Below are 15831 nucleotides of genomic sequence, written 5' to 3' on the forward strand. Positions count from 1 at the left end.
ATCATTTAGATAATTTCATGCCTGGAATTGCTCAATTTTTCTGAACTAAAGTTAAAAGATGTTAAAAAGAGCATTTTGAACTAAGGTTTACTCAAAAAAGAACAAATCTAGGTATGTTTTTGATGAGGTAACAACATTTAACATCAATTATAGCCCACAAGAGTTAATCTTTCATAATATAGGATCTTTAAAATACAGTATGTACATGTGCAATGGTGAAACCAAACTACTATTACTGCAGTATCTATAGTAGTAACCATCCTATTTGTGATGCCAAGTTTGCACTCACATTACTGAATATTTCATTTCAGCTTGGAATTAATTTAATCTTTCTGCAAGGTACTGAAGTCTCACTCTAAGCTTTATTATGACCTTGTTGTGTTAATTAGATAACAAATTGGTTCAGTATTGCCATAATAAAATGTAACCAGAAAATAGCTGTGTAAAAATATGAGGAGCATTTAGAGCCCATTCAAATCCTAATCCTGCTTTCGATTCACACACTATTTAGACCTTATTACCAAACAGCCCAGAATTAAATGAATGAAAAAATCTCCAACATGTTTGACCGACTGCCTGCAGCTCACAGCGTTGGCACCGGCTGAAAAATCAAGTACTACACAAAACCTCGGTGGGCCCTGGGGCGGAAAGAGCACTTGGACTCTCCGGAGTGCAGTAATGAGTGAATGGGTGGGCTTCATGTGGTCTGTTTAAACACTATGAGGCTGCATGCTCACTTGGGCACAGATATGGCCCTCCAAGGACTCGCTCTTTTGCCTGCTAGGGTTACAAGTCTCCTCATGGCGGGCTGGCGGCAAGAAGTAACACAATGTAGCTATGAAGCAACACTCTTCTATTGTCTGGTGGGTCTAATGCAAGTAGGGCACTCAGAGGAACGTAGCATTATGAAGAAACCTTTCCTTTCTTATACTATATATTACAATAAATTAATGGCTTATTTAAAATGTATACAGGAGGGTTTGAAAGTGGGTTTGGATACAGCCCTGGTCAATTAGAAAGTACCGTATTTTACGCACTATAAGGCGCTCTGGATTATAAGGCGCGTCATTGAATGGTCTATTTTGGAACTTTTTTAACAAATAAACCGCCCCAGACTATAAGGCGCATTAAACGAAACACAACAGTTGGATGGGTCAGTCGGACTTCATTTGGGACATTCACGGTGACTCTGGGCTTTGTTCAGTTGTGGCGTGTAGGGAGGGTGCTGTCTGGGACCGCTGGATTGTTGGCGTGTTCGCAGTGACTCAGTAGTTCAGGTGTGTTTAGAAGTGGCACACTGCACTTGTTTTTTCGGTTCGTTCCTCCGTTCCATTCTTCATCCGCATGGAGTGATGAGTGTGGCTGCGGGTGTTTGTCGCTGCGCGGTCGCTGTCTGCTCCGTGCGTGTTTGCGTGCGCTGCGGGTGGTGCCCGAGTGGATTCGTGTATAGGGCGCTCTGGATTGTGGGGCGCAGTCGCTTTTTGATGGGGTTGGAGGCTTATGAGTGCTCCCCAATAGTGCAGAAAATACGGTAGTTTGATAGCATATGGCAATTAATTTAAAATGAAATTGAAATCAAAGTTATCTGTAACAACAATTTTACACTACCAAAACAGATTTGGACTAGTTGCTTACAAGCAAAAACTGAGAATAAACCAGGTTAGCTGACAGTGCTAATTCTGTTAACTAACCTTTACTGCTAGGGAACTGTCTAAAAGCTTGGAATTTCATCGAGTCTGCACTTAATGTTCAATCTCAAGCATGACAACCCGCTTTTAAACTCTTTTCTTATTCACCCGAGCTGCCATGTCTAAAAAACAGACTTTTTGACAAGACAAAGCATAAATTAGACTTAAAATTCTAACAAAAAATCATCCAGTTTTTCTTGTACTTTCAGTTAATGGATCAGGGTGGTACTTTTCTTCCCTCAAACACAGTAATGCCAAACAGCCACTTTGTGTTCGCGGTTATGCTTGCAAATGTTGAGATTTGACAATACATTTTTTCACAATCAGTAGAGGTGTAACGATATCCAAGTCTCACGATACGATATCGTCACGGTATGAACCCCACGCTACGATATTTATTGCGATATCATGGGAAAGCTCACGATATGGCGGGGAGGCTTACGATTAGGAATGTAACAATATCCAAATCTCTGTAGGATATTTTCATGATATACATTTCACGGTATGATATTTATTACAATATTTTGTGGAGGCTAAAAAAACTGTTATTATGCTACTTTTTCCTCTAAAAATGCCTTGACCAGATTTAATCCAAAGAACTAAGACATAAAAGTGCTAGGAACTGTTATTTTTTCTTGTAGTCTGCACTGAAATAGAGCAAAGGATCATGGTCTATGTAATTCTGTTTTTTTTTGTGTGTTTTTTTTAAAGCTGTTGCTGCACCATAACTCTTAATTTAAGCAAAGTAATTCGATATTGTGATGGTCCACGATATTATTGTGAGAACTTTGACGACACAATATCACAATATTTCAGTTATTCTTACATCCCTAACAATCAGTAATTTCAGATTTAGGAATGTTTCTTTACCTTAATATTTGCTGTAATTACATCTGCTAATTATGAAATTAACACACAGCAATCAGCTTCGATTGACATGAAACGCTGAGCCTCATCCCCGGACAAAATGCAGAGAATTTAGCGCGTCAATGCTTTCATTTTGTACACGTATTTCAACTTAAAGCACTCAAAACCTCCTTGGACTGTACTGTTAGTAATAAATCCAGATAAATTACAATGCGCTTAAGTGGAAAAGCATTGGCTAAATTAGCTGATTGGTTACAGTAGCTGTGTCAATTCCAAACACATTATCAGAATTAATGTGAACAGCAAAATTAAAGAAGCCATTTAAACTAATTATGTGAAACTAATTATACCCATCGGCTATAATTATTACTCGTAAACAATCTTATCAAATATATTACATTTCTTATCCTTCCATCAGCCTGCTCTCTCCACACTGTTTATTGACAAAAGCTACGTCGCTATTAAACCCAGCGTTGACCCGTTTTGTTATTTTAAACAGATAACAATCTTAATACGTAATGGGAGGTACCTTTTCTCGTGTAGGTGCATGCAGCGCACAGTTGAGGTATGTCCGTACAGGGTGTGGATACATTCTCCGGTCTCGGCGTTCCAGACTTTGAGTGTGCGGTCAGTAGATCCGCTGATGATGATGTTGTCCCTCATTTGGGATGACCAGACGCCTCCCGTGTGACCAACCAGCGTCCGTAAGCACTGAAAGAGAAGATAGAGAAGTCTTTTTAAAGGTTCTAGACCACACAGAATGGATTCTTGTGAGCGTTAAGCAATGTTATAATGTAGTGTCCTCCTCAAAAACATACCCCGAGGTGTGTTTTGTTTCATTCACACATGTTTGCGTAACTCTTTATTATTAGTCTCTCTACATCTCCAAAGCTCAAAATGGTCTGTTCCACCTTGTGATGTCATGAAGCGGTAGTTTTCATGTTAATTGCTACCTTTTACCTTTTGTTTTGTAGAGCAGTGTTCCCCAAACTTTTTTCTGGGGACCCATATTTTAAAACTCACAAACCTTTTGTGACCCAAGTCAATAGACATTATTTGTAAATCACAAAATAAAGGTGGATTTAACCATTATTTAACATTAATGAGGATATTTGACTGTTGACTGAGTGATCGTGTCTCCCTGAACAGTTAATATTACTCAAGTTTTAAATGATGAAAAAAAAGTCATTGAAGCAGCAATAAAAGGATCCATAAGTCGCCTATTTGGACATTAAATATAGTACTTTTCTTTTTCTTTTCAACATTCAATTGAACCAGCAATACTGGAACAAAATAGTCAATTAAATAATTACAAAAAGATTAAAAATTATACAAAACATGTCTTAACATTTCAACCTTTCTAATGAGATAGGTGGGCCTGTCTGTGTTTTTGTAGCTCGTTCCAGGCCGAGTGCAGGAGAAGATTGCAACAGCAGATCAGACATATTGGCAGAACTGTATATTTCAGACCTACATGCAGATCATGACAAAGAGACCCAAAAAAAATCTATTGCGACCCACCTGAGGGTCACGACCCAGTCTTTTAAAAACAATGTTGTAGAGATTGACAATTCCAGCGCTAAAAGCATCCAAATGATTCTTGTTAATGTTAACTGTATTATGTATAGTTGTTTTAATGCATCTCTTATTCTGTAAAGCACTTTTAATTACGTGTGTATGAATAAACTTGCCTTGCCTAGAGAAGGGTTTATAGAGTTTAAAAACACAATGGAGCACTTCCTGTACTACCACATGACAATACAATGTGGAAAAGAGTGTTTCCAGTTTGAAAGAAGAACTCAGCCTAAATAAGCAGGGTTTGTGTGAATGAAACAAAATAGAACTTCGGGTATGCTTTTGATAAGGAAACTACATTATAATACTGATCAGAAAACAGCACAATATGGGCCTTTTAAATCCCATAGCCTATGCATAGATTTCTAAGCAATAAGAAAGTCACATTTGGGATTTGCTCCTTGGTCCCTTGGTTTTGCCTTGAGGGAGAAAGCAGACAGGTGGAATGAATGTGCAGTGACCTTTTGAGAGAAGGGGGACGTCTACTGTTGGCACCTGCTGCTGCATAAGAGCAAATGCCACAGCTTTTCTTCAGATTTTATAATTGCCTGTAGTTATCAGAATGAAAGAGGACATTTGTGGCACAGTTCAAATGGAGCTGTGTGGCATATATGAGGCAAGCGTACTTCAAGGACTTTTCAGTGTTAGAGGAACTTATGTTTACTGGGACCGGGTATCATTACGAAGTTGCCGATACGATACATATTTTGATACATATGCCACAATATGATAGGTTTTTAGATACAGTGCACTTTCGATTCAATACAATTCGTTACGATATATATTTCAAATCAATTCCATATGGTTCAGAAAAAACACAGACTAAATCATGGCTCTGATACTAAAAGTACTAAGCCCACGAAGTTTGTGCCAAGTTAATATGAAAAACATCCATTTTACTCAAAAGAGTGAAAATGTCAAGATAACTGTATCTATTACACAAAATAATTGAGTAAAATATACCTAAAAACACTCTTGGCAATAGATCGATACAGCAGCCTATGATATCAATACTGTATCATCAAATTAAATAATATGATATATCAATATTTCAATATTTTTGCACACCCCTAATATTTACATTAAGTCATGATATGATATCGTCACGGTATGAACCTTACGGTACGATATTTATTGCGATATCGTGGGAAAGCTCACGATATGGTGGGGAGGCTCACGATTAGAGATGTAACAATATCCAAATCTCTGTACGATATTTTCATGATATACATCTCACGGTACTATATTTATTGTGATATTTTATGGAGGAAAAACTGTTAATGTGCAACTTTTTCATCTTAAAATGCTTTGACAAGACTTAATTCAAAGAAATAAGACTTAAAAGTGCTTAGAACTGTTATTTCCTTTTGTAGTCTACACTGAAATACAGCAAAGGATCATGGTCTATGTAGTTCCTTCCGTCTTTTTTTTTTAATTATTGCTGCACCAGAACTCTTAATTTAAGCAAAGAGACTTTGCTTAAGTAATTTGATATATTGTGATGGTCCACGATATTATTGTGAGAACTTTGACGATACGATATCACAATATTTTGAATATTGTTACATCCCTAAGTAGTAGCAAAGGATTGTTGCATAAAACTTGAAGACGCTGGTTTCTGGATCAGACATCAGCTTCCAAATACTGGTTTAGATGATATCTTGGTTGGACATAAAAATAGTTGTAATAAAACCATTTCATTGATTGTTTTATCTTATTGTGATCTCTATTCCCAGGTGCCTTCTGTACATTTGGCAAAGGATGACAGATGGAAACTACTCTCTTGACTAAGTCTGGCATATCCTACAGTATTACTGCTGGGCAATAGGCACGGTCCTTGTTATAAATAAACAAAAATAAATTAAAACGTACTAGTCCAGAAAGTCTCATAATGTGTGAATTTTAAATATTTATACAAAGTTGTTCTGAAGTTACTATAGTATCAGAATCTGTATCGGAACTGAGAAAGATGGATTGGTGCATCCCTACTAACTATGTTATTTTAACCAATCAATTCAAGCATCATAAATTAACTGAGGAAAGCTCTTTAATTTGCTTGCATACTGCAGGAAAAAGTTTGACAATCCTATAATAAATAATAAACCAAATACCATTTAAGGATTACTACTAACACATGGCTGTACATTAGCTGTGTCAGGCTCTGTAAATTATGCAGCGCCTGTATGAAGTCACAGTTTACATAGCTTTGTGGAAACGCAAGCCTCGTCATGGGGTTTCCGGGGCAACCGAAACAAGCAAAACACTGGAGAGACAACACCGCTCCTCTGAACATCCACACCACACCACACCGTAACAAAGAATCACATTTATCCCCATTAACCACACTAGATTGCATATTGATTAAAGCGCTTATGGAAATCTCCGCTCGATAGCATTTGCATATCTTGTCTATTCTGTTTCTACATTCATTCAACGTTTTCTATTCGGATCCTGTGGGCTTTGGTTGCCAGGCTGAGAAGGTGCGTTCAGTCGCAGTGTACAACATGTGACCCCCTTGACTATAGCAGATAAGCCACGGAGGGGGTTTATTGCAAAGAGAGGAGGAGAAAGAGGACGCGCCTGCAGTACGGATCACTTCATTAACTACAGGCTAACGCGGCGTGACCTGACAATCAAAGCCCAGTGCTCCGCTATGGGTCTTGCTGCTTTATCACTATCATCTTGACTATTACCAAAGGAGAGATATTTTTAAAAAGACTCTCCATAAAAATCACTGAACCGCTGTATTTAGTATAAGGCAAATTCAAAACGTAAATTTGACAAAAAAGAAGCAGAAGTGTGGTTTCAGATTTTAGTGAAAGACCAGATTGTGAAACAGAGAAGCAATTCATGTACAGTCTCCTTGCGACTAAAGGTATAGAGTTATTAATACCATTTTCTTTGATGGATAATAATGTTGAGTGTTACTTACTAGTGTTGTCAGATGTATCAAAAATCAGATACAAATCGATAATAAAACTAGCATTGAAACTAGACACTTATTTAAGCAAAAACTAAAACTAACTACTAAAAAAAGTCACATTCACAGGACAGAAATGAATGAATAGCTTTAGAACAGGTGTGTCCAACGTTTTTCCTCTTCTGAGCTACTTTTACAAAACAAAAATGCCAGAGAGCTACTAGTTTTACTGGTAGCAAGAAATTGAGTAAATGTAAGAGCCTTTATATGGGGTATAGTTTGATGCCTATAAAACAGAGGTCTCCAATCTGTAGCTCTCCCCCCCCTTCCAAGTAGCTCGCCAAGGGATTTCTGAATCATATGTATTGCACTGAATAATTAAAATTTGGTTTGATTAAATGCCTGTTACCATTGTAAATGTATCATTCTGATGCCTGTCTTGATGTAACAATATCCAAATCTCATGGAACAATATTTTCATGATCTCACACTACAATATTTATTGCGATATTTTGTGGAGCTAGCAAAAAAATGACTTAAAAGTGCTTAAAACTGTTATTTCTTCTTGTGGTCTGCACCGAAATGGAGCAAAGGATCATGGTCTATGTAGTTCTCTGTCTTTTTTTTAGCAATTGCTGCACCATAACTTTATTCATGCAAAGAGACTTGTAATTCGATATACTGTGATGGTCACCGATATTATTGTGAGACCTTTGACAATACAATATCACGATATTTTGGTTATTGTTAGAACCCTAACATTAATACATATAATAGTTGTGTAAATGTATAATGTAAATAATTGGTAAATGTACCTTATCTAAGGCTCTTATATTTACTTTACTTTATTTACTTTAAATTTTTTGCGACTCCTAAATGAGTAGATCTCTTATAAAACATTTGCCCAATTATTATCCATTTATTAGTGCACAAAGTTAGGCACCAAAATTATACATGTACAATGACAATACGCATTTAATTAAATACGATTTTAGTTATTCTGCGCAATATGTATGATTCAGAAATCCCTTGGTGAGCTGCTTGGAGGAGGGGGAGGAGAGCTCCTGGTAGTTCCTAAGCTACAGGTTGGATACCACTGCTTTAGAATGATCTGAGCTGTATCAGAACAAGTATAAATGCATATAGACTAGGACCACTAGGGAACCTACCTGGACCACTGAGGGGTTACACAGATATACGAGTCATGATAATATAAAATACAGCATATAATGTTGAAAATCACATCCTTAATCCAAGTGAGAAATAAAACCTTTCACATACATGTTGACAATACAATACAATTTCCACTCATTTGTAAAAACACAAATGTTACGTAGCATCATCGCATCCTAAATCCGGTATCCTTTTACGCATTCAGTGTTTGCTTCTTGTCGTTTGTCTTTCAAAGCTATTATAGGTGCATTCGGGAACAAAAAAATCCAGTGTGATTAGAGCCCACTCAAAATGGTGCGTGGGAAGAAAGCAGAACCTTCGACTGTGGATTTAGCCGTCTTTATCTGTGAAAGATTAGCTTCTTTGATAAGCCCTTGGACGTAGGCAGTACTATTTTTTGCTAATATTCTTTGATCACAATAGCAAGTGTTCAAATCTGCTAATGGATTCTAGGTTATGATAATGCGCAGTGTTATAACCTTGTATTAAAATGGTTCAGACCCTTGAACTTGAAAGTGGAGAGTCAGCTTTGAAAAGGTTAAAGCAAAGTGTGTAAGGTCGGGTCATCTCATTATCATACGAGAGGGTGATTAAAAGATTAGCCAGGCTGCAGGATTTACTGTTTAATTAATTTCTTTCATTTTTATCGCAACGTTTGAACAAAGGGTTTTAATGAATGGATTTTAGTTATGAAGTTGAAGTTTAGTTATCTTTAAATACTTTACTTTACTCTAGCCCTTACTTTCTATAATCATTCAGCTAATAAAAAGCAAAGTTACTGTTTCAAATGTTTTCTTTTTTTTTTAATGTTTTTAAATGTTTTAAGCCTAGATTTTGCTGGACAGAACTGAGCAGACACATAAATGGGGATAAAGAGTGGGCAGTACTTTTATAGCAGCGTACTTTTACTCCTATTTCAGTAATATTTTTATTGAAGAAACAGTACTCTTAATTCAGAAAAGTGCTGTAAGTACATCTACAAGTGACAAAAACTTTATGCTGACAATATGAAATTATTTGAACATTTGTGTTTCTTGCACCGCTACTTCAGATATGATTTAGTATTCATATATTTGCATTTACCGTTTGAAAATAAATAATTTGTGCATTATTTAATGTTTAGTAATTCAAATTACATTAACTTCAAATTATTAAACCAGTTGTTGAGTTCTGACAGTCACTCTTACTTAAGTTTGAATTTCCACAAATTTAATCTAAATTTAAATCTAACTTGAGTTATTTCTTGAACCACTACTTTGTTCTTCTACTCGAGTATTATCATTTTGAAGTAAAGTTACTCTCGATTGAAATTTCTGGCTACTCTACCCACCTCTACTTATTGTGACAGATGTTATTATGCTATTTTGTATGTGAAGCACTTTGTGACCTTTGTCTGCAAAAAGCGTTATATAAATAAACTTTATTTACTTAGTATTTATCCAAGATCCTAAAAAATATTTTGAATAATTCCACTGACCACACTGACCACATGAAAGCCCTAAACAAAAGCCAGTGATGTGGTTAAATCTTCTTCTCTGGTGTGTGCACAGGTCTGCAGTCTGAGCTGACAGCTGCTGGCAGGCTCCTCCAAGTACACGCACTGCTCCACTGAACAGCAGGCAGCTTCTGTAGTGTGTGTGTGTATGCATGTGTGTAGTGTGTGTGTGTGTGCCCCCTCACAGACTGACAGGACTCACTGAGCTGGAGTGACACGCAAAGACCCAGGCCTAACAGGTGAAGGCAGGCCCACAGGTCTGTCACAGCATCCGCCCCTGCACTCAAACAAGACCTTTCAGCTCAACAATACGCCCGAGCATGAAAATGGCGTCGTAGCTGATTTTTACCGACTTAAAAACGTGAAAAATACTGCTAGTTAAGAAATTCATGGCCGACTAAAGACGTGTCCTGCTAATCGATGAGTTGGCTAAACCTCTTTCAAAAATATTTTTGGATTATTATTTTTAAGTACCTTGTACTACACCTGCATGGGAGTTCATGCAAAAACAACTAGTTATGCAGAAAAAAAAACTACTAATCTGCTTTTTAACATATACCAAAAAATACAAGAAATTCAGCCAACTCACTCCTGTCTGTGTTTGTCCCATATAAATACTTATAATCAGAATAAAATTTGTTGACTAATACAAATTTTCAACTAAGCCTCTATTGGCTGATTAATTTACTTTTGTATTTTAGTCAATTAATCTACAGGCCTACTTTGCACTGGTCCGAAGTTATTCCTCACCGTATGCATTCTGAGCATAATCACCGTGATGAATGTATAAGCACTCTTCACAATTTTCAGAGATCAAAGCTGAGCTTGCCATCATGTAAATGGCATCATGTTGACAGCAGCTGTATGTGTCCTCAGTGTATGGTCACAGTCCACTCTTCTCCGCACTTGCAGTAGTTTAGCTTCTGGCCTAAAATGCGCTGAACATTTATTTATAACAAGTATCTTATATGAAACACAAGAGCATTTAAAGCCAGCGCCTCAGTGCACTAGTGTAAACAAGAGCACATGAGTAACATGACTCTGGAGGTGTGTTCAGGGACAGTACGGCATCACACATGGACAAATGACTCCTCTGATCAGTAATGATGTGGTGCCACATACACATTTATCTGTCTGTAAGTTGTATTAAATGAAAGTAATATAGTCTAGGTACAACATGCCCACGTGGACTATCAACCCATCGACTAGATTTAGGCCAACAGTTTATATGTGTCCATATCGACCAAACCGATATATCGGTCTGGCCCTACTACCTAGAGTAAGTTTTTAAATTGTACTTTTCAGAGTACTTTTCTATACTTTTACTCCTGTTTGTTTAATGTTTTTTATTGAACTAACAGTACTTTTACTTGAGAAAACTTCTGGCTACTCTTCCCACTGTGAGTAAGTCTCCACATTACAAGAGCTTTATGCTGACAATATAGAAACATGCTTCAATATGGCGTAAGAAGGCGGAGAATATACTGGATGGATAGTGAAAAGAAAACATAATTCAATCACTGGCTACTTAAATATCAATACAAATAAATGGCTGTTATTTGAGAAATGGTTGAAAAAATACCATCTATTTTCTGAGTACAGTAAATGTATACAAGGGATGGAGGCACGCTTTAACAAATCACTTAGATCTCCCATAAGCAATTTAAGATCTCCTACTGCACTACTATTAAAAATCCCATTCTTTTCCTTCATCGCTAAGCAACGGCCCACTTCTTTTAAAGGAACATTTACATATACCAGGCCTTAATAATAACTCAGTGATTGGCTCACAGCAAGCCTTCCTTTCACTTGTACTTTTATGTCAGTGAATAAATCAGCATCTGGCAACCGCACCTCCACTAACAACTTGTTCAAGGGCTGGCAACCCCCTGTGCTTTGTCTAATACGCACTGTTAAAACAAAATGCATTACAAGATATGTCATTATTCATCAATGGACAGCGACGCTTCACTGGGCGATTGGAAAGCACATCTGTTAGAGAGACAACCAGGCACAGAGATAAATCGTGCAATAACACACAGGAAACAGGACTACCATTTTCCAATATTGTCCCATCACCGAGAAATAACCTGGAAATACACGAGCTGAAGCAGAACACGTTTGAGGGAGAGGAGAGCGATTTAGCGCCACACTAGCTCCGGAGCACTTTGTCTACTATGACAGATTCCTTCAGTGATCCCAGCGGTTAAATCCTCGATATACAGTACCAGGTGTTACTTCAGAGCACCGTTTCAAAAGAAGTTTAGAATGGGTGGATAGAAAAAGAGGAGTGAGAGTTTGAGATTAGAGAGTTCTGAGAGAATTCTGTTACAATTTACAGACCAAATGCAGCATAGATTTACATTAAGGGCTTGTCTGATCTATTGAAAAAAAAAAAGTTTATGTGTCAAAGAGCATGCAACAATATTAGACAATTTGTGTCACAATTATCTTGGTAAAAATGTACTGTAAATTACGGTCTATAGCGCGTACCTGAATATAAGCCACATCAACGAAATTTTAACAAAATGTTTAAATTGTACATATATAGGCCGCACCTGATAATAAGCTGCAGGTGTCCATGTCTTCAAGAATGTTATGGGCTGTCTGCTTTTATCTCTTCTGAAATCTTTTGTCATCTTTTTGCATTGAATCAGTTCGTCACGCTGCCGTCGCCAAAATCTCGCCATCAACTCACTGATGTCGAGCTCACATGCAGCTGCTCTGTTTCCTTCTACGACAGCCACATCAATCGCCTTTAACTTAAAAGCATTTCTTCATGTGTTTTTATTTCTTCTTATGAGGGTGTGTGCATGAAGCACAAAATAACTGTTCAAAACACAATCAAATCCGCATCTTCCTTGGTGCATCACCTTGGTCTTTCCCCATGCTCTGTCTCCTGCAGAAAGAGTCTCTGTCCTGTCTGTATCATGTCAGTGTAGATTTCAGCAGATTTCAGACTTTCTCAGGGGCGGGGTTAGTTCTATCAGGTATGAGTGGACGTCCGGTTACTGAAGTTTGAGACGTTTCTTCTCGTCATTTACGCATACGGGTAAGATGTATCCCCCTCCCTAATTTAGCGTCATAATTTATTTGATCACACGGCAATAAACTATTTGAGTGCACTGATAATATCGCTAGCTAGTGTGGCAACTTCATGTTAACCCTAGATCCATGTGTAACGGCACAGACAGCGGTGCTTTCTGCAGGCTATGCAGTATCCGCGGTGTTACCTAACCATACACCGTATATATGAATGGACAATGTGCCAAACAAAGAATCTGTCCATATATTTGCTGCATCATTTTATTCCTGGCAGGGTTCAAAGTGTGAGAAAAAATGTATAAATAAAATAAAAATTATTAAAATGATGACAGTGTTTTTATGTTGATGGCAACTAGCATGCTAACCGCACACTGAAAGGCCTTACAATTAGATACAGACAGCACACAGGGGACTCATTTGTACCTCAAGAGCTGCTTATACAATATATCTGGACTGGGGAAAACTATTATACACAAATGGGTACTGTGTCTTTAGACTGGGTACTGCAGCTATCAGACCGCTCAACGGGGTGTGTGGCTGCAGGGATGTATACTTGCACCACAGGGTGCACGCCTGTCTCCCCCTCCCTCCCTGAGATGGGCAGAGGAAGGGCGGCTCACTCAGAGCCTACGTCACGTTTGGTGGGCGGAGCCTGTGCTTTCTCAGGACGGGTGGGGGGAGGAGCAATAGTCGTCCTTTCATAGCTCCTGGTCTGTGACTGTCTCCAAGAAATCAGTAAGATTTCATAACTATTGTGTAATGGATGTTCCAAAACCGAAATAGTGCTTGTGTATGTGCAGAAGATACAATGTGAAAAGAGTTATTTTGCATGAGATGGGCACTTTAAGCTTACAGCACTTACACTTTTGAAATTCCTTTTTTTGCTACCTTCATCCATAGACTGTATAAAGAATGTGACTAAGGCTGTGTGACGTCACCCATAGCCTTCGTCTCCAGACAAATTAACCTCACGAGTCTAACTTCTAAAAGGAGTGAATTTGGAGCAGATAGGAATGCAAACGAATTTGCGAACATTTTAAGACCAAAATGTCAAGGCTCACTGCAGCAGTTAGAGAGAGTTCTAACACGGAAGTCAGTTATATACAGTCTATGCCTCCATCTTTATTCCAGAGTGGGAGGGCAAAACATCAAGCTTCCTCATTTGAGCTGATGTGCGCTCTGTCTGTTATTGATCCTTCCTCCATGTGCTCCGAGTAACAGTGGGAGCAGCCTGGACCGGGACCTACAACCGGCTTCCATCGAGGGATTTATGCACGCTGTAAAAGCAGCCAAGGTCGCTCACATGACTTTTAAAGATATGGGGTTAGGGGAAAGAGGTTGTGCTGTGATTTTCAATGTGGCTGGAGAACATGGATGGATACTGACACATTGGAGGCATTTAGCAATCTACCGGAATTTGCTAAAGGGAAAGTCGAGTGAAAATAATGTAGGGCTGTGACAATTAATCAATAATTGTGACTAGAGGTTGTCTAAACTATTAAACAGGACAGAAATGAACCTTTCCTGAATAGCTTTAGCATGATATTGAACTGTATCAGAACAAGTATAAGACTACAAGGACTACAATGTGCCAATATCATGACAACAAATTATGACTAGTGTACAACTGAAATAAAAGTGACTGTATTTTGATAATTAAGTGGATTACAAAAACTCAAAATGTCAAAAAACCTTTCTTAACAGCCTTAAATGATGCTTGTAATTCTTTTGTTTTGCCATTCTAGATTTAAAACTGCAATACGTAACACAAAATGTTCTTCAGTATGAAATTTAAATGTCCATCTTACTATTTAAGAACACTAAAAACACAATTTATACGCAAGATAAATACACAGTACACGGATAACTGCTATTGACTGTTACTTCAGAAATGGTTGAGTGGGTTTAATTGGCTGTTCCTGTCCAGCGGGCGATTCTCTCTGGAGTTAGGGGTTAAGAAAGCAAAGAAATAAGATCCATGCTTTGAATACAGAGTCCAAACAAAAAGGATTAGAACTATTTTGGTCTCTATGACAAATGTAAACAGAGATTTAGTGTAGGAAAAACCTGGGCTATTATGCCAAGCCAGTGCTGTCAGGCGGATTTTCTTAAGTGGCTGCATTTTGTAGTGACTCAATAACTTTTCAATTTTTAAGAGGTAACCACATACCCACACCTTATGTTTCAAGCATTTTTAAATAGCACATTCAAAATGTTGGCCAGGCTGGTGCCACCTAGTGCCTTCGCTCAATTTCATTTCTCTCCAGCGACTAGGTCAGGAATCAAAATACACTAGACGGTTCGCAAAAACCCTGGAAGTACAAGTTTGGGCACCAGTCAATCAGCGAAGAGCCATATATTCAGTGTTGTCAACGATTCCCGAGATCGAGGATTTAAAGCTGGAACAAAGAGAATGTTTGTTGAATTTTATCAAGGGGAAAGATGTTATTGCCCTTCTTCCTACCGGATTTGGGAAAAGTTTAATATATCAGTTACGTCATGACCAAATAGCAGCGATTGGTTAAATGATAAAAATGTACCTACCTACAGTCGAGCAAACAAATTCTAACACTGCAAGGTCAGACTGTTTCTATGAAGTGAAACTGGCTGATGAATTAGGCTAGCAAAATGTCAGTATATTTGAAAATGTTTCCAATTGATTACAAAGCAAACTTAAGGGTGCACTATGTTCTCTGGTGGAGGGTCCATCAAGTGAAGATGGTATTGTTTTATCTGGAATTTTCCAATGTATGGCATTATACCTTTCTGGAGACCAAAGCAGACCAAGTTACAGGTCAGATCTGGGAGAGGCAAAGCTAAGATTAGGATAGTCTCTAAGAAATACATGTTAGTGAAAGTAATGTTCCCAAGAAGCACGTGAGTGTTTTACATTTTGCTAGTACTAGTAAATTCTGATACCAACAACCAGGAACAACCATGCAGCTAATCTGTATGGCAAGCACAGTTTAGTGTTTACCCTGTGACCAAAGGGTAACAGGTTCAAAAAGGATCTGGTGTACATACCTGCCTAATCACAATGCTACTGGTTTTCCCTGATAACACATTAT

At 37.9% G+C, this 15831-nt stretch overlaps 1 protein-coding gene across 3 annotated transcripts in view; it reads right to left on the reverse strand.

The window, feature by feature from the left end:
- fbxw7 (F-box and WD repeat domain containing 7) overlaps nt 1–15831 on the reverse strand; it is a 98134-nt gene that overhangs the window by 13289 nt on the left and 69014 nt on the right. For all 3 annotated transcript variants that reach the window (XM_055158187.1, XM_055158189.1, XM_055158188.1), the window contains exon 8: nt 3085–3266. In XM_055158187.1, coding sequence (XP_055014162.1) covers nt 3085–3266 — 182 coding nt within the window. The remainder of the gene's footprint in view (nt 1–3084; nt 3267–15831) is intronic.

This window comes from Boleophthalmus pectinirostris, unplaced genomic scaffold, assembly GCF_026225935.1.
Source record: "Boleophthalmus pectinirostris isolate CB_2022bp ecotype Guang Dong unplaced genomic scaffold, ASM2622593v1 HiC_scaffold_22, whole genome shotgun sequence".
Classification (NCBI taxonomy): domain Eukaryota; kingdom Metazoa; phylum Chordata; class Actinopteri; order Gobiiformes; family Gobiidae; genus Boleophthalmus; species Boleophthalmus pectinirostris.